Source organism: Haliotis rufescens, unplaced genomic scaffold (assembly GCF_023055435.1).
Source record: "Haliotis rufescens isolate VD_foot unplaced genomic scaffold, xgHalRufe1.0.p SCAF_3, whole genome shotgun sequence".
NCBI lineage: Eukaryota > Metazoa > Mollusca > Gastropoda > Lepetellida > Haliotidae > Haliotis > Haliotis rufescens.
The window spans coordinates 39,245,273-39,269,542 of NW_025964001.1; the positions used below are offsets into that span (position 1 = coordinate 39,245,273).

Genomic DNA, 24,270 nt, shown 5'->3' on the forward strand with positions numbered 1-24,270 from the left:
TTTTATTGATTCCCCGTGTGCCAAGACACAGATGACAATAGCTGCATGTTGGATTAAGTGGCTACAGGTGTGGAAGCGTGGCATGGATGAGAGGAAGTGTCTGGGTGAATGGCTCTGTCTAAGGGTAGTCCTGATTCTCGGGTGCTGATTCGAGGTTTGAGGAAGCTTGAAGATTGGATTAGACAATCTCTTCAGATTGTGTTTTCATATATGGGGAAACAGGCCTCTGAACATGATGAAAGGAACATTTCTGTGGGTTTTATGAGTATTGATGGTTTTTTTCACAATGGATGTTTTTGTATGAATCATAAGGTATGACACATAGACATTATTATATGAATATGTGTGTCATACTGATTTTACAAAACGAGTGTCAGAATCCTAGCACTTCTCGAGCGAGAGTGAGGGTAATACATGAATTCATAATCTCAAACTCCCCAACTTCAACATGTTCAACTGACATGCCTTTCTTGAACAAAACTGTTAACATTTTGTCCCAATCATCTTCTTATGTAAGTATAATTAATTTTGTAATCATCAACTACCAGATTTACATTCACACTAACCTAGACTTGGGTCCCTCCCATGTCATTAAATTATTGAACAATATGTATTATCACACATTTCTCAGCTCATGATGATTCATGCATTCTATCCACAACAATTACCTTAAGCAAATTAATAATGAATTCTTATTCAACCATTGGAAAACATACACATCTAATATTTGTCTTTGATTTGGCAAACTGCAGTCGAGCAGTATGCTGTAATAATCGGTTTAATAATCACCTTAGAAAAAGCTTGTTGTAAGAGGCGACTTACGGGATCGGGTGGACAAGCTCGCTGACTTGGTTGATGCATGTCATCGTATCCCAATTGCGTGGATGATGTTGTCAATCACCGGATTGTATAGTCCAAACTCAATTATTTACAGACTGCCATCACGTAGCTGGAATATTGCTGAGTGCGGCAAACAAAAATCACCTCAAAATAATCTGGTCTGGCATGAAGTTTTCACTATCAGTACTTGATGGGCATGGGATTAACAATAAGGCGGATTCCAACAAAAGACATGGATTAAGTTAACTGACTTCAAGCTGGTCCCAAGTATATCATTATCCTTAATTTGACAAAAGCCACCATAATCAAATATGTCAAGACAACTTAACACTTCAAACTGCACATTACCTGCGAAAAAATAGTTCATCAATTATAAAAAATCCAAATTTTTAAGATAAGTATTGCATTACCCAAACCGTTATGAGAATAGAAGCTAGCTGTGCTTCACTAGACGGATGGTGTAGCAACACACTCAGCCTGATTAAACACTCATGTTCACTCTGCAGAGTGATGTGCCAATATAATATTGGGTGATTGGTATTTCATGAAATGTTTCACATTATCATGTCATGATCCCTGACTTACTGATATGTCGATTTGTTGTAATTATTGAGTCTCATGACTAACTATAATTTATTTATGGATCATGTGTGTTTGTAACCTATGGCCAGGTTATCAGGCTACTTCAGAGTTCATACTAAGGCCAAGCTTTATTATTCATTGTCGTTGCATATACTTTGATGTTGTACTAATTGAATGGAATGAATGCACCATGCTTCGGGTATTACTAGTTTATTACAATATGTACGTTAGAGATGTAACGATACGTGGGGTCGTGATATGATATCTTTCCCATTACCAGGGGTGTGATACGTTGCAGACTGCCTTCGTGGTCTAGTGGATAGAGTGTCTGCCTGGAGAGCAGAAGGTCGTAGGTTCAATCCCCGGCCACATCTTACCAAATGACATTAAAAGATGGTAGTTGTTGTTGTCCTGCCTGGTGCTCAGCATTAAAGGGCTAAAACAAGGACTGGTCGTTTCGGGGTCAGTATACTGTGTCTGAGTGGGGTATTCATGTTGCACTGCGGCATGGTATCTCAGGAAACTCAGCATTTGTCATGACTATTACAAGTAGCCACACACACACACACGTGCATGCACATCGCTATATAAGTGCAATAACCTTGAACGCGACGTTTAACCCCATTTCACCTCAGTGATCCGATCCGATCCGATATGTTTCTTGCATGGTATGCTATATTATTACGGGAGTTAACTTATCAACTACTGCACACACCAATATAACTTGTAATGTAATGGACCGCCTCCGTGGTCTTGTGGTAGAACGTCTGCCTGGAGAGTGGAATGTCCAGGGTTCGATCCACGGACACTTCATACCAAAAGACGTTAAAAGATGGTACTTGTTGTTACCCTGTCTGGCGTTCAGCATTAAGGGACTAAAACAAGGACTTGTCAGCTTGGGGTCAGTGACAGTGTGTTCCCGCTGGCTTATGAACACTAAAGAATTACCAGTCCCCTCCTGATTTTTGTCAGTCCCAACTTTCAACAATTAAAAAAGCGTATAAAAATGACCTGGTTTTAATTCATTCAACATGACATTCTCTGAAGTAACATCATTCACACAAAGTTCAGTCACAATTTTCTCTTTTTTTTCATATTGCAAGACTAAGTCACTATTTCACCATGAAGCAAAGCAAAATGTTGTTTCCTTGCACTAAAAATACACAAGGGGAAACCCTGATGGTAACAGACAAGCTGACTTTTTTCGAAAATTATAGTTATTTGAATATTGTTGATGTTTGGTTCAACAACAAAGATTTATAAGGTACTTTATTTGCTGGTCCACAGGGAATGGCAGTCACATGAATTACCGGTCCATGCCCAATTTTACTGGTAGAAAACTGGTAATTACCGGTTAACTGGAACGCTGAATGTGTTGAATGTTTCACAATACAGGGGTCGTAAATTGCTTTATTATATCGTGGGCCTTGTATCAGGATACATACTGTATTGCTACATTGTTACACCACTATGCAGACTTGCGTCCCTTGGGCACACCAGAAACCTATGATTGTGGGTTCGAATCCCGGTTCTAGGTTTGTCAGCATCATACCCGTGCTCATGGGTTTCGCCGAAGTGGTAAATGTCTGAGACCTGCATCACTTCGGGCTTTCACGCCACATTAAGCTGACACGCCGTGATATAACTGTAATACTGTTACACTCACTCACTCACTCACTCACTCACTCACTCACTCACTCACTCACTCACTCACTCACTCACTCACTACATGCGGGAACAGTGTATTGAACCATATTTACTGTCATTGCTGATAAGTTCACGGTTGTTTTTGTAAACACAACCCTAATCATTAGAAAATGTAAATTTAGGTCAACATACTTGATACATTACTATCGTGTGGGCTCTTATACAACTCGTATATGTATGTGTGTATGAATTATTAGGTAGCACTTGGATTGATGACCACTCTGTCACAATGTATGCTCACAGTCAAGTTATACAGGAGCTGGTGGTTTCATTGATGTCCTGTGTCATTGTGGATTTTTTTACCCTTAAGATTGTCAAAAGTCAGCACAATGCGATATGATTGACACGCTGTTCAAAGTAAAACTCAAGTCGCTCTGTCATTTATTTTCAATTACAGTAATAATAAACTCAAAGGGACTACCAATTGCAGTTGGTTATAAACGTAGTTCGTTATACAGCATATATACTGCAAATGGACGGGACCAAAAAACAGTTTGTTATATCCATCAGTTCATTAAAAGCATGCTCATTTATATTATAAACATAGTTTTCTGTGTATACACATGTGAAGATCCAGGTTAGAATAGGTCTTCAGCAACCCATGCTTGACATAAAAGGGGACTATGCTTGTCGTAAGAGGCGACTAATGGGATTGGGTGGTCAGGCTTGCTGACATGGTCGATACATGTCATCGTATCCTAATTATGTGGATCAATGTTTATGATGTTTATCACTGGATTGTCTGGTCCAGACTCAATAATTTACAGACTGACATCATATAGCTGGAATATTGCTGACTATAGCATCAAACAAACAGAAATTCAATTATATGCAGTGTTTGAAGTTAAGCATATAAGTCAATGGGTCCTTGTCATAACTCTAATATTGGAGGTTAAAGATTTAGGGGGTGATCCTAGATTTGATTTACTTCTAAGGAGAAGACCTCAGTGACCCCAGGACCCCCTAAATATCAAACATTGTATATGTGTTTCAGTTTATGTTTACTCCACATGGCCTCTAAGAATAGCCGAACAGAATGCTACTCGCCTGTAGTTGCTACAGGCCCTTTTCTGTTGTTTAGACATTGGTCTTCCAGCTTTAGACCAGATTCAACTATTTTTATTCCCTTATCTTGTTGTTCACAGAGCACAAAACATTTGTATTATTTGCGATACCATTCAGATACAAAATATGAACAATTAATTATTCATAATATAATTGTTGAGGCTCTTTAACAAATATATTAAGGAATTCATCATAGGGAATATTCTGAGATGCTTTATTACTTTTGTGTTCTGTTTTTGCCTCTCTGAAAGTCACATGGCTGAAAGTTTTCATCAACAATATCAGGTTAAAGTTTATCTGAATAATTAATTATGATTAATACAATGCTACCAGTATCCTCTATGCAGATACAACTGCCGTGAATAATGCCCCTCCCAGGGCTACCAGTATCCTCTATGATGACCTGAGCTGACCAGTGCCCCTTCCAGGGCTACCAGTATCCTCTATGATGACCAGACCTAAACAAGGTCCCTTCTAGGGCTACCAGTATCCTCTATGATGACCTGACCTGACCAGTGCCCCTTCTAGGGCTACCAGTATCCTCTATGATGAAACACCTGACCTGACCAGTGCCCCTTCTAGGGCTACCAGTATCCTCTATGATGAAACACCTGACCTGAACAGTGCCCCTGCGGTCCTCAATGATAATATGTCTGACTGGAGTGCAGAAGGCCTGTACTGCCAGTCATGTGTGCACTGAACAAGCAAACCATATGATCTCAATCAGTAAAACATTAGTCACAGCAACCCTTGACACTGTTGTTGTCTCGCACAGATCAGTCCACAGCCACTGACGATGAAGGGTCTGACAGTACTACAGTCAACCTGACTGACTGTCAAGGCTGCTGAAGCTCAGCTTCTAACATAGTCTGTCTTACGGTCCCTGGACTATATTATTTTCCCTTCCTCCCAGCCCTTACTGTAATGCTGTAGTCCGAAATAAAGCAAGTCTTGATTTTCCATAGGTTCCGAATCTCCCATCTCACTGGGGCTCTTTTTCAATTTAAATGGAGTTGTTTGCTTCTGTCAAAATGATAATTTTTCACAGACAAAGCATTAGACTACTTCTAACTGTGATAGATTCTGGGTTGGCATTAAAATGTTTTTACAAAATGTGGTTCCAATTGCTTCATGAAGCTCAGAATTTGGTATTGCCATCTCCAATTTATAGTTCTTCAGGCATTCATATCAAATACAGGATTTATGACGTTTTCAAGCTGGTCAATTTCAAAACACATTCAAAATTATTCTAAAAATGGTTCATTTGTGAAACATTCAAGCTGACATACCTGAACATAGCAGAAGACGGAATACAATTAGATATGCTTCTATGTTTGTGGCGTCATTAATACACAGAGAAGAAAAATTAAATTGTGGACACACCTGGCGTACGAGAGAAACGTCTTTACAACCATTCAGTGTGTATGTTGTAATCCCATGTCCAGGTATTTTAACATGTTTAAGGAAACAGTTTTTTAAGAATTTCATTTCCTGAACAACGAAGTAATGCCACGGCACACAGATTCTAATAAGTTTGCATCATTGGGGAAATATTACCTGACTGCACGAATTCACTAAGCCCAAGTTTCTTCTAAACTGTTTTATCACTGAACGTAGACAAATGAAAAAGGATCGATAGTTTTGATCATGTTGATGATTTATTTTTGAGGTATGAATTGTGGGTGAGTTGGGTTTAACATTCTTTGAACAGTATTCCTGTTATCTCATGCGTGTCAGCTAAATGTGGGAGGGAAGCCCGAAGTGATGCAGATCCCAGACGTTTACCACTTTGGTGAGCACAGGTATGGTGGTTATAAACCAAGAAACAAACCAGAATTCAACCCCACAATCATAGGTTTCTGGCATGCCCAAGGGACACAACTCTGCACAGCGAAGTGCGGTGCCTTATACAACAGCGCCACCCATGCCCCCTGTGATATAAATACAGTAATTCCCATAGTTTTTCAAAATGCAGTGGTTGTAGGAGACTGATTTAGAATGTGTATACATCAAAACAGAATACCACACAAGTTTGTTGATGTTGAGACAAATGATGTTTACGTCTGACAGGTGGTGACCTCACAGCAGTGGCAGTGACGGCTGTTACAGCTTGATGATGGCTGTGCACCACTGACAACTGTAGAAGCTGTCTGTCTAGGCTGCATTATCCTCCATCTTGTAACCACTGCCAGTTATCACTTCAGACAGTATGCTCCTTGCCAGGCCTTGTTACCACTTCATCCTAAGTGGCCGTGTTTGATTGTTGATTTCCTTTGGAGCAAAAGTCCAGTTCTGTGGCCACAGGTTCATCATGCATACTTTCAGACAACTTTATATTCAAGGGCTTTGTTCTATTTATTGGGGAGTCCCCATATTTTTCTGATATTGAAAAAAAATAAAAGATGATGATGATGATGATGATGATGATGATGCTAATAATATGTAGTCTTATGCATTGTGTTAATGTTACTACATTGTATTCACTAAGACTGCGCTAATAACATTAAAGACAAGACATGTTCAGAAAGTATATATCAACGTTTTAGATTTGAGAATGACAGCAAGAATCTGAGGTATTTGTTTTCAAAGATCAACAACCAAGACATGAGATCGTTTTGTGATACTTGAAACCAAGACTGTTGTGATCGTGATGAAATAAAAGTATTCAAGATTGAAAGTATGATGACAGTGTTTGAGAATAAAAACAGAATTGCTAGTATGGTCAGAAATAGCACACATGCTTCCTTTTACCATCTCGACCCCTACCAAGATTCTAATGTGAACTGCGATTTGTATTTTGTTCCGAGAATGGTCACAAGTGAATGCAGTGAGATTTTCACTTGTCTTGGGCAAAAATTACTGAAAATGCTGTTGGAGCAACCAGACTTTGCTTTGGGAAAATACCATCTTTGAGAGTGTTGGTACAAAAATGTCAAACCTTTGTGGTCAAGACAATCTAATACTTCACATGACACTTAGATCAGACCTTTAATAGGAGTTTGTAGAAGATGGAAAAAGTTAAATTGCTCCTGGTTTGGCAATCAATAGAAGTGGCTCCTGGTGACCCAACTCAGGAGCGGGACACACCTTTCTGTAGTACTGTGTGGTCGGAAAAGAGATTGATTAGGCTAGGGAATAAGTAAATTGAAGCAGTGCGCTTGGCTGGAATTACAGTCCGGTGGCCTCTGGATATTACCCAGAGTTCTTCCCTGTAATTCGTGAAGAATCCACACTGTGGTGTTGGTATGTGGATTGCTTTGTTTTGCTTGAGGTTACTTGATGGCCGCTGTGTTCTTAAATATTTAAACTCTGATGACTAGAAAACAGCAAGAGTTCACAGACAGGGGATCACTGCCAAACACGGCAGCTGGGGAGTATTTAGGTTTCCTTATCAACATTTATCCTGTGTTTTGTCTCTTCCCCTGTGAAGATCTGGCTTAGAATTGGTCTTCAGCAACCCATGCTTGATGTAAGAGGCTTTTTCAGAAATTGGCGCTAGTTCTATTGTCATTGCCAAACTGCCCAATAGTTAAGGTATCAGAAGGAGGAATAGACATTTGCCCTTTTTAAGGGTTTTGCAATATGTTATCTTTATAAGGGCTAGACTAAAACAGTTAGTTTCTATCACTCCATTTAACTGGATTGGGTGGTCGGACTTGCTGACTTGGCTGAAGCGTGTCATCGTATCCCAGTTGTTAGATTGATGCTCATGATGTCATTCACTGGATTGTCTGGTTGATTATTTACAGACCGCCGTCGTGTAGCTTGAGTATTGCAGAGTGTGGCATTATTCTACAAACAAAAAAACAAAACTGTATTATCTCTTCAGGGTATGTGTGTACAGTTTGAGCTAGATATATCTCATTTATGATCACGTGTACTTAGGAAAAATGCAGCATATATTGATTGCATCAAAGACTTTTCACGACCTTTTTGAAAGGGCCATACTTCAGTTTAACTTCAGTTTTTTGATAGCATTAATAAACAAAACAGTTTTTTAACACTAGGATTAGAGCCATAACAAAGACCATTGACTCCCATTTTTTTATGTTTTTTTATTGTTTTTCTTTAGACAAGAATGACAAATGAAAAGAGAAATGAATGCAATAAATCAAAAACATTTATGCACAGCAGTGTTACTGCCAATTACATGTAAATTCCATCACCGCTGTCATGAGGGAAACAAGTTTCATGTCTGAATGTCTGAATTAGGGCAAGCCTCTGACTCAGGACTGAACTATGAACAGTTCAAATAAGAATACAAGCCATGGGCTCCTTACCTCAAGGGGACCTGAAATTTGAGATAGAGTCATAAGATACAGTAAGACTCATGGACCCAAGAACCTATTGTGATTTCTGCAACTGATAACATAGCTCTTGTGAGACGGTCCATCATTTCCTTATTCAGTGGTAACAATGAAATTATCCCACATCCAACCCCAAAAATAAAAAAATAAAACTACGAAACTAAACAGCCAGACAAAACTGCTATCAGCAAGACATGAAATATATGAAAAAACACAGCAACACTGAAATGACCAGCTTAGAAATTCAGCAGCTTCCTGAAGCATATAGTGACACATATGTGCATCGTAAAGTACACCATGTGATGTGAGTGTAGAGACTAGGGTACAGGTGTAAACATAGTTACAGAAGTGTTGTAATGTATTGAATGACCTATGTATGAATGGAATTCCCTTCCAGTATCACAGCTATGGCGAAGCAGTCACCTGTATCGGCCATGACTCACTCCAGGGATTGTGGTATGGTGAGAGTTGTTAGTAACATGCCAGGCCTCCACCATTGTAGGCAGTCCATAGATAACCAGTTAACTATAATGAGATCGGTCTGTGTACACACGACATGATACAGTATTGTGTATGTTACTGTAGCACACCCTACACACACAGGAGAGATCAGCTGTGAGTAGTATACAAGAGGGCTGGAGGTACACGGGTGTGAACACACTGAACACATACAAATAACATGAATAATGTCGTCACATTGCCATGTCAAGGAGGCTTTATCGGTTGTGAGTCCTGCTCTCTGTCAGTGCTAATGAGTGAGTGAGTGAGTGAGTGAGTGAGTGAGTTTATGCTTTACGTCACATCGGCAATATTTCAGCCATATCGTACGAGAAGTTATACAGTATTTATACATATATTTAAACCAAATAAGAACCTGTCAGCGATGGACAGTAACATTACTAGAATATCACAGATTTAATGTTTTAAAACTAGCATACAACAAAAAAAAGATATCACTAAATAGTCATGAAACATTACAATATAAAAAAGGGCTATAGATCGCCAGCATCTGAAGGTAGATCACCATGCTAGGGTCCATGGGGACTTACAGTACTTTTGCTACCTGCATGGACCCCAGCCGGATTTACATCATCCCCTCATCTGTTGGCAATTATTGACAAATTTAGCCACAATTTAAAAAAACATATATACTGCGATTAAAAACGTGGCTGAAGTAAATATACTTTCAAAGACGTGGTCTTACATATCCTCTCATGGGGACAATAATTTTATATGAAGATTACTTTGTGAAGAATACAACTTCTGTCAGACAGTCATATTAGGAATGATATTCTAGGTGCTATGTCTGTGTTAGACTGACATTTAGTCCCAGAAAGAAAGTTATGTTACCGTATTCGACGTAATAAGCGCCCCGCTCTAATAAGCGCCCACGGCGATATTTGCTAATATATTGGCTAGTGAACAATCCCAATCAGCACCCCTTCCGATTGATCAATGTACGCAAGACTTATTTATTCGCGCATATTACGCACTCGTGTGTTATATCACCCTTAATTATGGGCAATTAAATTCTTGAAAAATATATCTGTCGTATGTAAACATTTCAGGATGTTTGCATAAACCACGAAATTTACGATCTTTCAACTCAAAATAATATTCTAATAAGCGCCCCCTATTTCTAATTTTGAGAGCGCCCTGGGCGCTTATTACGTCGAATACGGTATTTAAAAATATATATCTACAAAATAAAATTATAAAAATCCCAAATGTAGCCAAGAGAAACCCGGATTTTCAGGAGCTGAGGCAATCTTGACTTGCCAAATCATTCAAGACTTTAGTTGAATCACATTTTCAATTATTCTCGAGGGTCTGGGAGACATGTCTGTGTGTCGGAAGTTGGTTGTTAAAGACATATACTGATATAAGGAAGTATTTCAAATGTTAAAATTTTAGAATGGTGTCAAAGTATAGACATTTTGATAATAATACCGGTAGCTATAATAGCTATTTGATAATAATAATGAAAGATAATGTTGACAGTTTTAGACATTTGAAGGGATTTCTTTCATTTGTGAGAATGATTTGAATTGATGTCTACTTTCAGGCTCCAAACTAAGCTATTATGAGAAGTGAATGGGCCAAGGACATTTATCATAACATAATGGAGATATAATACATTGGATAATCGTGACTGGGAGAGAGTAACCTCCGACATTTAAGCAGCTTGTATTTTTTCGAACCGCCAGACACCAAACCGGAAAATATCAGATACACAAAATTATCTTTATTTCACCTTGCACACACTAATCTGCAAGTGAAAGTTCTGAAAACCATACATTTAAAAAGTGTGGCCTTACCAGCTTGCAGTAGCTGGTGGTGGGATACATCACTATCTTGAGGTCATCACCCATTGTGTGTGGAAATAGAACAGCAAGCCTTGTCACCATCTTTGCTGATATCATAACATGTGCATGATCACTTATGTAGCATATGTGCTCATGATCTTGTCACGAAGTGCTGAAATAAACATTGTTTGTCATTCTTGTTGTCATGAAGTGTACTGCATGTCTCTTTACAACCCTTCTGTGCTAAGATATGGTGTGTAGTAGGTGGTGTATGTGATTAAGTGGAATTACTTCAGTTTCGCAGCATAATTCTTTCATTCACTTTCACCCCTTGGCGATGGTGGGACAGAATAGGTCCTATGCCCTGTGCATCCATTGCTCTCCATTATAACCCCATGCTCTCCATGCACCCTATGCTCCCTATGAACCCTATGCTCCCTATGCTCCCTATGCTCCCTATGAACCCTATGCTCTACATGAACCCTGTGCTCTCCGTGCTCCCTATGCTCTCCATGCTCCCTATGTTCTCCATGAACCCTATGCTCTCCATGCTCCCTATGCTCTCCATGAACCCTATGCTCTCCATGAACCCTATGCTCCCTATGCTTTCCATGCTCCCTATGTTCTTCATAAACCCTGTGCTCTCCATGAACCCTATGCTCTCCATGAACCCTGTGCTCTCCATGAACCCTGTGCTCTCCATGAACCCTGTGCTCTCCATGAACCCTATGCTCTCCATGAACCCTATGCTCTCCATGAACCCTGTGCTCTCCATGAACCCTGTGCTCTCCATGAACCCTGTGCTCTCCATGAACCCCATGCTCCCTATGCTGGATGACTAACGAGGATCAGTTGGTTACGATATGTGACCTGACTGATACTGTGTCATTGAACCCTGGTATGGCTGATCATGCTATCAACTACTGTTTTGCTGTCCGAGTCTCGATAATTTACATCTTAAAAGGAACATTCATTCACTTAAATCCACTTACTTATTTCACTGTATTAAGCACCCTGCTCCAAAAAGTGCCTCCTGACTATCCTCTACACCAATCACTAAGTAATCTTTGTCAGCATCCCAGACTAAGTTCAATAGTTTACATGACCATGATGACAGTCCATATTTTGTGTGAATGTTACAAATTTCTTCACAGCAGTTCAAAAGGAGTATATGGTTGGTTGCCTTGTAACTATCCAAAACATTTGAGCTTCACCAACGTTTGAACCAAGTTTGTTCTCTATTATTGATCTCTGACAACAAATTTACACATTTTTTACGGGCAAATACGGTAAACCACTATAGAAAACTCTCTTTTATAGTACGCTTAGCTGATTCAAACAGTCTGAAATCAGAAAATACTGACGATGATTTCGAAATACAATGATGAGCAAGTTTCTCATGAGATGACTCCAAGCTTCCATGTTGTAAAGTTAGGGAATAATGGTGCCTTATTCTGATATGAGCACGGTTGTCTGATTGTATTAACCTTGAACAATGTTCCATAGGGAACCCCAAAACAGTTGATGGAGGCAAATATTGGAAGGAATCGGAGCCTGGGAAATGCCATTGAAGCCCAGTCTGTCATAAAAGATGGAACTGGGATAAATATCCTTATCTGTGGAAATTACTATTTTCAGAATTAGGTGTGTTTATGGATTAAGGAATTATCATTTGCATGAGACCAGTCTCTTCAGACCTATTCTTTTGTCCTCATTACTGACAGCAGGGGGGTCTCTGTAGCAGGAACCGTATTTAATGGATTTGATGTCTGTTCCTGTAAAAGCTCAGGTTATATCTGTAGAAGTCAGCATATTGAATCATCAATTAAGACTGTTTGTCTTTTCCAGCTGAACAATAGCGAGACTGGCATGACATCTTTGGTTAGGCCAGACTTTTTTGAAAACAAGGTTTACGAATAACATCGGCCAACTCTGCAAAATTGAAATGTGAAACAATAAGTTAGAATATGTATAAAAGTGTTGTTGTTTTTTATTCCAATGACCAGAAATAAGTAAAATTTTAATAAACCCAACTCATTTACTGTTGCTAACAATATAAATAAGTTATTTAAACACTGATTAAAATTTTCTTTAAAACTTCAAAACACAACAAATTATGACAAATCGTGACAGATGTGTCCAAGACGTAAGGGAGATAACTCTAAACTTTCTTTCTTTCTCTATTTCTCTCCCCCCCCCCCCCCCCCCCCCCCCCATGCAAACAGGTTCCAGTAAGTAAAGATGGCCTGGAATTCTACTGTAGTATTGCTGCAATAATATTTAAATCTAGGGGCCCGTAAAATTTGAAACGTAATGTTTGGGTTTTGACAAGGACCCCTTGACTTTCATGCTTAATTCGGAAAGAGATCATATATCTAATACTTTCAACAGCAGAATAATATATTTCACCTGCCATTGTTGTTGAAATATCAATATATTATCCACATGACTGATTCAACAATGGGCCTGATTAAGAATTCATTGCTTAGCTATGATAGTTTCCTTCGAGCTCAATTTTGTGAGTCTTAACCCATCAAATATGGTATATCCCCTGGGATGGGAGGGAGAAAAGCATGTTATCCCCCACCCACACCAAGAGGGGACAGTCTATATCAGTCCCAAACCACACGTTTATTAACGGGAGTCTTCAGGGAGATGTAATGTGTGTGAGGAGAGATTCTGGATGAGCATTAGAAGGCTCAATCAATTGGGTTAACACAAGCAGTTGTTGGGAAAACCTTTTGCTGAAAGGTGTCAAATCACATCTCACATTTGATTGGTCAGGGAGTAGTTGGAGTGGTGAGGCACCTGTTCGGAAGGCCTGCTGTTTGCCCAATTGAAGAGATTTGGCCATGACTGGTCACTACTGATTGCTGGCCATGGTGAAGAGTCTGTATAATAGGAGCCCCCTGAACACCATGGAATAGCATGTACATGAACTATGTTCTTGATGAGATAGTGTTTGGAGTCAGGAATAATTTGATCTCAGTCACTGGTGGTGTGATAATGGGAGGTGTGACTTCATGGATCCACCAAGTCCCACAATAAAGATTTAGTGAGAGTTCATGTGATACGTGATTACCACAATATTTACATTTTGACTATTTGCTTTTCCTGTGTTAACTGTTTCCTCATCTGACCTCCATTTTAGCTCATCCAAATCAAAGGTCAAATAAGTTAATCTCATGGCCTGATTGTCATCGCTAAATCTCTGTTTGTTTAGATTGTTTGCTGGAGAGTCAATACAAGTTCTACTATGATCGAGATTTGCATGAAAGCCCTAGGCAGATTACCAAAAGAAGAATAATTGTTATGATTTGTGATTTGAAGTTGCCACAATATGATGAAATGACTGGTGCCTTGCTTTGCTCTCACAGACTATTGGAGTAGCCTTTTGAACCATTGTGTCAGTTGGTTGTGTAGGTCAGTTGTGAAAGTATTTGATTATCATGATGAAGTCTGAGTTTGTTTCCCCACATGGTACAATGAGTGAACCCCATTTGGGAAGTCACTCGCAATGATATTTCTAAAAGCGACTTAAAACCGAGGTTAACACTGAAGCAATTTAAAGATTTGCTTCCATGAAATTGTCTTTAATATGTAACCATGGTAATGGAAAAAAGCCATGTGAATCTCTTTATTTGAAGAATTGTAGTGAGTATGGTTTTATGCTGCTTTTACCAATATTCCAGCAATATTTCGGCAGGGGACACCAGAAATTGGCGTCACACATTGTACCCATGTTGGGAATCGAACCTGGATCTTCGGCGTGACAAATGGAAACTTTAACCACTAGGCTACACCACCACCCCGAAGAATTGTAGAATTATTGTGGAGTTGAATAGGAGTTTCCCAATATTTTTGTTTCTGGATCTTTGTGAGAGAGTACCACAACTCTTTTAATGAAGGGTCTGTTTGAACAGTGTATTAACTAAATACGAAATATGAAACTGGCACCAGGAAGATCTGTATGTGTGCCTGTGGACACATGGTGAAAGAAATAGGATTGATCATGCAACAGGACAATCACTTTAATCTTCCCGTCAGGGCATAATCGGTTGGATGTCATTGCAATAGATAGAAATAGTTTTCCTGGAAATACTATCTTTCATGTCTGGATGCAAGAAGAAGTGGTAATCAGTACTTCAAATAGCTTTTGTCTCAATGTATTGCTCATGGGTCCCTGGTGCTGATATATTAGAGCAGTCTCATCTTTAGCTGGCAGTCCAAAGCCCTGGTCTAATAAAATGTCTTTCATTCCAGTATTAGAGGGTTGTTGCAATGGCTATGCTGTATGAATGATGTTACGATGGGTAACCACAAAGAAGTTGTGTGACTTACATGGATAGGGGCACAGCGAGTCCAGTTATCTAATTTGCTGATATTGGATGTGCCATTCGATGAGTTCCATTTCTTCAGTGTGCCAGAAACCTATTGTTGGTTTGAATCCTGGTTCGCCTTGATTTATGATTCTGGGTGTGTCATCATTAATTTCATGCTTGTGGTTTCACCAAAGGGGAACATCTAAGATCTGCATCACTTTGAGCTTTCCTCCCACATCAAGCTGAAACAATGGGGTAGAACTGAAATACTAAGCAAAGCAGTGTTAAACCAAAGTCACTCATTTACTTGAGAATGTTCATTGTTGTCCCCCAACAGCACGAATGGTGGCACACTTTGTCACTGATTTGTGTGGCCCCTGCTCATGTACTTGCAGTTAGCAAAGATCAGCAGGATATGGTTGTACTATCATATTCGAAAAGCTTTTAATAATAATGATAATACCTTATTCGACGTAATAAGCGCCCATGGCACTCTCAAAATTATAAATAGGGGGCTCTTATTAGAATATCATTTTGGTGATGAAAAAACAGAGTTGAAAGATCGTAAATTTGTTGGTTTATGCTGACAGCCTGAAATGATACAAAAGAAAAGTTTGTGCGTATTATACATGGCAGATATATTTTCCATAATTTAAATGCCCATAATTAACAATGATTAAGGGTGCATATAACACACGAGTGCGTATTATACATGAATAAATAAGTGTACGTTGATCAATCGGAAGGGGTGCTAATTGGGATTGTTCACAAGCCAATATATTAGCAAATAGTGCCGTTGGCGCTTATTATGTCGAATACGGTAATGTGCATATTTATGAATCCACACCTACACTCAAAGCACTACATCATTAGTATTACCCCTGTCAATGGATCAGTGTGCTCTCAATTTTCAATCTCAGCTCCCTAGGGAGTATACATCCCAAGCTGCCAGTGAGGTGCGAGAAGGTTAATAGTCACATTACCATCTCTTCCTCCTGGATATTCAGTCACTGCTGGGTGAAAAGAGGCATGATTTAAACTGCCACTTGCCTAAGGAGACAGCACATGTACTTCAGTAAAAACTCTCAGATTCAAGCTGCCAAATGCGGTCACCCATCCAACCACTCTCCACAACCAACCGTTACTTAACATAACCTGATTTGTGACCTGTGCTCTACATAAGACCACATGCCAGCATATCGCTTTAGAGTCAACAAGGCCAAACTTGTCCCCTTATTGGCATTGATTTTGTAAATGTTTGTGTGGACAATTTTCAACTAAGCTTACCAGATTGACATAAATTTGACAAGATTCATGCTTTGAACTGGTGGCTAAAGTCTGAGACTGCTGTAATAATGTTGACTATGGTAATGGACACTGTGAACTGAAGAATATTGGAGATAGTCCAGACACCCTAAATAAATATGCTTCCATGAATGCTGTTATGTCAAGTCAGCAATATCTCAGGCGTGATGCGAGTTGCAAAATAAGGCCCTGAGCTGAAAAAACATGCTAATTGTAACATGTCTAATGAGCATCAATGAGGTGAATGGATTGATCACTATTGTTACTAATGGGCAACGTTTTCCAAAATCATCTAAGTGAATCCCATGAAACCATATCCTGAGGCAAATGGAATAATTTCGTCAATTGGAGTCAATAATAGCTTTGTTATAAGGGCAGCATTGCTGGCCTCGAAACTACAACAATATAATCAGTACATTAGTAAATCGTTGACCAATGTATGATTCAAGCTTCTGAGAATTCTAGAAAGTGTCAACTGCTTTTTCCATCCATTGCACCTTGCAACAATAATGGGGGTACAGGTGGCCCAGTTGTCCACTGGAGAGTTGTGTCCCTTAGGCATGCCAAAGCCATGTTTGAATCCCAGATTTGCCCTGATTGTTTCTAGGTTTGTCAGCACCATAATCATGACATTAGGTTTCACCAAAGATGTAAATGTCTGAGTTCTGCATCACTTCAGGGGTTTTGCCACCATCAAGCTGACATGCCATGATATAACTGAAATACTGTTCGATGTGGCATTAAAACAAACTCACTGACTTAGGGCAAAAATGGCAAAGCTTAAACCACAAAATGTCCCAGCAATGGACAACCAAAATATTGTTCACCAGTCAACACCTCAAACTTTTGTTAAGGTTTATTCAAAACCCATCCCAACATGTCCTAGTTTGTAAATAGCTCAGGTGGTGTGATCTGTTCTCAGGTCATTGAAAAGTTATTGAGTCAATAATGGGTGTTGAAAATGGAAACAATTCTTTGTAACATGCTTGTGACAACTTAAGCATGTTACGTGGAGTAAACTATTGCTCGGTAGGTTAATTCTGTGTGAATTGGCACTTTTCATGACACTTTGTTTCCCTTTCTTGTGTGTTTGAAAGTAGGTATTGTCATTCAGGTTTAGGTGCCTTCACCAATCAGCTGTTTACTTGTCAAGTTGACCCTCATGACCAGTCCTGGCTTATTCAGTTACTGGTCACCAGTGCTTGTTGTAAGAGCCCACTAATGTGGCCTGACTGAATAAGTCATCTTACCCCAATGACGTGGATCCTTGCGTACTAGTCCAAAGCTCAGCTGGTAGTCTGATGATAAAATGATGGACCAACTCCATGGGTTAGTGGTAGAACGTCCGCCCGGAGAGAGGGAGATCCGGGGTTCGATCCCCAGCAACGTCATACTAGAAGACGTTGAAAGATGGTACTTGTTGTTACCCTACCTAGTGCTCGGCTTAAAACCAGGATTGGTCGGCTTGGAGTCAGTATACTGTATCTGAGTTGGGTATTCATGTTAAACTGCGGCATGGTGACTCAGTGGGCTAGCACTATATAATAGGCATTAGTCCCGACTAGTACACTAGCACAAGCAGACAGGCGCACACACACACGCACGCACTATTAAAAGGAATTTTGAATAAAATTAATGAAATAGGTTACCAATGTAAGTCCAGATAATGAACGCTTTTTGTAACGAGACAGTGTAATTACAATATTACTTTGCGTACTCCATTACGGATTTGTTGACATGGTATTTCCTTTTACGTGCTCACGGTCATTATGGTGTGTATAATGCGCACCCCCTTCTACACATCTGTGGTTTTTTTGGAAAAAATGTGCACTATACTCAAGAAAATACAGTATTTGAGAAAAAAACACTTAGTCCAGTACTAGAAATTGGCACCAGTCCTGTAGTCCTTGCCAAACTGCCCAATAGTTTAGGTATCATAAAGACTAGTAGAAATTTGCCACTTTTAAGGGGTTTGCTCTATGTTATCAACCCATGCTAACAGGTAACTATGCTTGTCGTAAGAGGCGACTAGCGGGATCAGGTGGTCAGGCTCAATGACTTGGTTGATGCATGTCATCATAACCCAATTGCTTGGATCGATGCTCATAATGTCAATCACTGGGTTGTCTGGTCCAGACTCGATTATTTACAGACTGCCGTCATATAGCTGGAATATTTCTGAGTGCGGCGTTTAACAACAGACAAACAAGTAAAATATGTTATCATTATAAAAACTAGTTGACTAAAACTGTTAGTTTCTAGCGCTGCAGTCTGAAATGAACTGCTGACTTGTTGGATTTGATCAGTGTGTCTACCTCTGAAAACAATGACATGCTTCATTCTGTGTACTTATCGTTACATAAACTGTGTTTCTTATCTGCATGTCTGATTTATGAACTAACAGATTCTTTAGCACACAAATGATAACGATATTTGACATCAAAATGAGATGTCAGCTATAGAAACTAAAAACTTTTGTCCACTAGTCATTATAATGATAACATATAGCAAATGTCTTACAAATGGCAAGTTTGTACTAGTTTCTAAGTTTCTACCAGTCTTTATTTTAACTATTTGGCAGTTTGAAAAACACAAACACCTGTTTTGTTAAATCAAAATTACTCAGTGTTACACAAAATTGTGTAATATGCTACATGGTGTTTCATGAAACAGGATGTATCATGAGGGTGAATCGTTTCAGCTATTATCTGCAAGTTAGGACATCTAGTATCACAAGTGCAAATAGGATCTATGCAAGTCAAATATTGGATGATTTATGACCTAAACATAGAATTCAGACATTTTTTCTTCACATGTACGCCAAGCTAAGCCATTATGTCATGACATTGGCAATACACCTGAGTCCTCAGACTGGCCTTCTCTTGTAAGTCAATCAAATAGCTCTGCTTCTGCCTGGATTGATATGACCTTTTTGCAAACTATTTTCCTCACAAGCTGTCAATCATGAAGGCAATTGGGAAACAACTGACTTGGTTTCAAGACTGTCTGGGACTGTACATAGCAGGTTAGGACAGGTTCCTGTTTGTCTACAGCTGAGGTCATGGAAAATATAATAATGTTTCTCATAAAAAGCTTACTTTCAAGCTCAACAGGTCACTCACTATAACTAGGCATTTTTCCACTTTTTCCTCTGTAGGCAGGAAATTAATTTTACTGGTTATCAACCATAGTGACAAGGAACAAAAGTTCTTTCATTAAAACTAGAGTTTTACCTGACAAAACCTGACATTATTGATAACTGCCTGATCATGCTGATAAAGATAAACAGTTTTAGACCATTTGTTGCCTCATGTTTTACATTGCAAACAAGACTATTTTATTTGGAGTACATTGTTTCCTTAAATTGACAATGTGAGATTGGAAGTTTCTTTTAATTGACAATGTGAGATTGGAAGTTTCTTTTAAATGACAATGTGAGATTGGAAGTTTCTTTTAAATGACAATGTGAGAGTGGAAGTTTCTTTTAATTGACAATATGAGTTTGGATGATTCTTTATTTGACAATACGAGATTGGAATTCTAAAGAAGTTTGGGCTAAGACCTTATGTAATCAGCTCATGATCCATTTTAGGAATTGCACAATAGGAGTTTTGGAGCCAATTTTTTTTTATTTCAAGTAGTGTATTTATCAAGTAAAACATATGCCAATTTCTGTTACACTACTTTCCAAATACACAAGATACAGTTCTTGCCAAAGTAAGTTTTCAGGGAAATAGCAGCTGCATGCACTGACCCAATAATTCACTTTGTCGAAACCTTATCTGAATGTGTGAAGGCATTGAAAAAATTCTTTATTTGGATTAACTATTTTTCGGTACTGACCCTAACAATTTCATTGGTATGTATGTCAAGTACTTGTAAAAGATATTACTTGTAGTATGTGTTTAAACATGTTAAACTGGATTTTTGTACTGAAATGAACTTGTAAACAAGACCAACTTGTGCTAGGTTATGATGATAAAAAGAATTAATATGAAAATTCCAAACCATTAAAAAGTAGTTTGCAGTATGGATATTTTCCAAAGAAACTCTGAATTAATAAGAACACTTCGTGAGATGGGTTTGACGCAGCGTTTAACAGTATTCCAGTTATATCATGGCTTGTCAGCTGAATCTGGGAGGAAAGCCTGAAGTCATGCAGATCTCAAACATTTACCTTCATAAAACCCACAAGCATGGTATGGTTCTGACAAACCTATAAACATAATTGAGGAGAACGGAGATTCGAACCCACAATCATAAGTTTCTGGTGTGCCCAAGGGATGCAACTCTAACTAGACCACCTGTGCCCCCTTCAAGTGTTTGAATTATCAACCAAACACAGCAACTTCATGTTTTGGTGTAGGCTGTACTGGCAAATACTTCTAACATAGTGATAAGGATTTCTGGTGTTGATTACAAGCCTTTTTTGTGATGAATTAGAAATGAAAATGTTTTAGACTTGGTTTAATCAGGAATTTGTCAACAAACTGATGAAGTGAAAAAATGTCAGACTTAAGAGCTTTGATTACGAGATAAGGACTTCCTCATTTCACACACTTGATGACCTGGGAGTGATGTGGAGGTATTTCAGGTGGTGCATGTCAGTATTATGTCATACCTGTATAGAAAGGCGTGCATACTGAACTTCTTATATGGGATCACATGTGTGCTGGCAATTCAATGATTTATACAGTATGACTGTGTCATTTTTTTATTCTTTATTAAAAACAAAGCATTTTGCATTATCATGCATAGAAATTGAAAATAAACACAAAATAATTGGAGCAACAGTGAGGTAGTGCATGTTTGAATGCTTTCCATGCGGACTTGTACAGCTTGTCAAACAGGTAACCGTTTGGCTGAATCTTTTTTCGAATTTTATTTGTATTTTTAACACATATGGAAAAAGAACATGAAACATGACGGAACAATAATTCACCAGTCAGAATCTGTCTCTCAACAGTAACTTGGGAACTGTTTGGGTTTTTTTCATGATAAGATCATGAAATTTTCAACTTCAGCTGGTTCTCCATCGTGACATCTTAAATATAATTTTCACATGGCTGTAATCTTGTGAGCATGATTTATCAACATCACCATGATAGCTAGAGCTGAGTGTGCAATGTTGTGGCAGTTAGCTTCACTGGGTGCCTGGCTCAGAACCTGATTCTTGTAACATTTTTGTTGGACTAGTCAGCATAGCTACACCTAGAAACATGTACACCAGTGCAAGTATGTATGAATTAACAATAGTGAGAATCATGCTGGCCATGCTAGACTGTGTTCATGCTGATAGGCAGATGAGGGCGTAGCACAGACTACAGTATATTGTAAACTGCTGATACATGTGTCAGTACACAGATAGGTAATTTACAGTAACAGGTACTTTGTGTGATTGAGGCACAAACATGATAAATTGTCTGTTGTTGAAAAAAAACTTTTTAGTCTTGTGGAATATGTCCTGAATGTCTTGTTACTCAAAAAGTAAATTTGGTGTAGTGTGATATATACTACTCAAAAAGGTTAATGTTTCTTTAACTTCTTTTATGTAATATTCATATCACAATGTATACATACTGTGACAGATGGATGATAGTCATTGAGGTTCTTATCTTCTTTTGAGTAGTATATATCAGGGCTTGATTTAGCTGCATAAAACATGCATCAGTGCAACCTATTATTGGAAAATGCAGGGTGAGAACTAAACTTAAAAGGCTTACTAGCCCTGGTGAAGATGCCCTTGTGTTAAAACAATTGGAAAATTAGAAAATTTGTACTTGCCCACAGGAATTTGTAATAGCCCCAGGCCAGCAGGTTAATGTTAATTTCTAACCCTGAAAGTACAAATCTAATATTTATGTCTTCATGCACCAAAAGCATGTCAAAATCTTTCAAATTTGTGGCTAACCCTTACATGTCCACACTACAGCAACTATCCATGTATTATTTGTAATTTGTGTCCAAAATAACTGTAACACAAATTTGGGACACAAATTAATAACCCACCCATTCACCCGCCTCACTTTTCCGTGAGGCTTGAAATTTCCCTCCACTTGCCCGACTGTCTTGCAGATGATTTTAAGACTACTTAAGTATTTAAGACTACTTAAGTATTTAGTTATATTATAACTCCTTTCAGATTTTCAAGGAATTGTTTGCATTATTTCAACTGAATCAAGACAAGATTTGTCTCATTTTATGTTGTTAGTAATTATAATGTCTGAATGCGAGCAGGTACCTTTGAAAATGGGCATGCAACACTTATTGGTCACCTGCCCGGCTGTCTTTTTTGGTTTTAAAATTATTTCAAACACAGCCAGTCCTTGTCAAAAGTTGTCAGTCTCAAATTTTATGCATATCTTTTTATGTTGTGTGTTACTTTGGACTTGAAATAGGATTGTTTAATTTTTGTACTCCATGACAGAAAACATATGAACGTCCACAGGCTTTGTATTTCACCTTTTACGGAGAGTGTGATGGGCTATTATTTACTGATATCAATGTTAACCTGATTTTCCTTGTTTCCAGAATGTGCAGTTTGACATTAACCCGCCTGGTGGTCCACAGAGCCCTTGAGAATGACCTCACCTCCATCATCATCGCAGTCAAGATGCAGGTGAGTATCCCACTCAGTAACTTGTGTCATGGCCAGGATCTGATTTGGGAAACATTGAATGGGCTCATTATACACTATTGATTCATTATATTCCTAGGAGAGCTCTGCTCAGAGAGAGAAGGTCTGGGGTTCAGTCCCCGGCTGCTTCATACTAACAGCTGTTAAGAGATTGTACTTGTTGTTACCCTGCCTGGCGCTTGGCATCTATGGGGCTAAACAAGGACTGGTGGGCTCTGAGTCAGTATATTGTGTCTGAGTGAGGTATTCATGTTTAACTGCGGCATGGTATCTCAGTGGGCTTGCACGATAAAATCGGCATCAGCCCGGGCTAGTGCAAGCAGCCACACACACGTGCATGCACGTTGCTACATAAGTGCAACAATCTTCAATGTAACGTTCAACCCCATTTCACCTCACCCAATATTAGAAGAAGTTAATTCAATATCAAAGGCCACATGGCCAAGGGTTGAATAAATAAGACAAAACTTGGGACCAATGTTATACTCTCTTAATAAAATGTTTATCTTACATTATACTAGAAGATTTCTTTTCAAATATATGGGAATATTTTTTAGAGCCCAACATTCAATGTTGCTAATAGTTGTTAGAATATTGTTTGTGATGAATACATGTACATGGACCTAGGGATTACAGTCTTCTGTTTTCCGTATTAAATATAATGAAACAGTTCAATACTCAGCTTATGTCTCAGACATCAGAATTGACATAATATGAGGATGAAATCTTTATTTTAATATGACTCAAAAATATATTTGTATGGTTCAACTACAGACGTAAATCCAGTTTCTGATAACAGGAAACGAACATGCATTAATTTTTAAGTTTGAAGTTGACAGTGATATAACTGAAATCTCTCGCTCGCTCGCTCACTCACTCACTCACTCACTCACTCACTCACTCACTCACTACATGTGTCATGTATAATATATTCACTCGGCCTTCACATAGCTTATGAAAGTTGATTTTTCTTTACTAAGTTTATCAAAATGATCTGAACAAGCATTTGTATCGATGGTTTGAAAAGATCTTCAGATGGTTCATTAAACCCCATAGTGACTTGAATGGGGCTGAGATAAGACAACAGTTTGACAACATATAAGGCAGTACTCTGTGATGGCTTAAAATATTGTTTGCTTAAGTCCATCAACTTGACTTTTGATCCAAGAGGAGAGCACGGGTGGCCCAGTCGTCAAAGG

The 24,270-nt window shown here is 38.7% G+C and overlaps 1 protein-coding gene across 3 annotated transcripts in view; it reads left to right on the top strand.

The window, feature by feature from the left end:
* The window catches only part of LOC124118309 (phosphofurin acidic cluster sorting protein 2-like), a 141,730-nt gene that overhangs the window by 17,670 nt on the left and 99,790 nt on the right, over window positions 1-24,270 (top strand). For all 3 annotated transcript variants that reach the window (XM_046480428.2, XM_046480433.2, XM_046480434.2), the window contains exon 2: window positions 22,966-23,053. In XM_046480428.2, coding sequence (XP_046336384.2) covers window positions 22,966-23,053 — 88 coding nt within the window. The remainder of the gene's footprint in view (window positions 1-22,965; window positions 23,054-24,270) is intronic.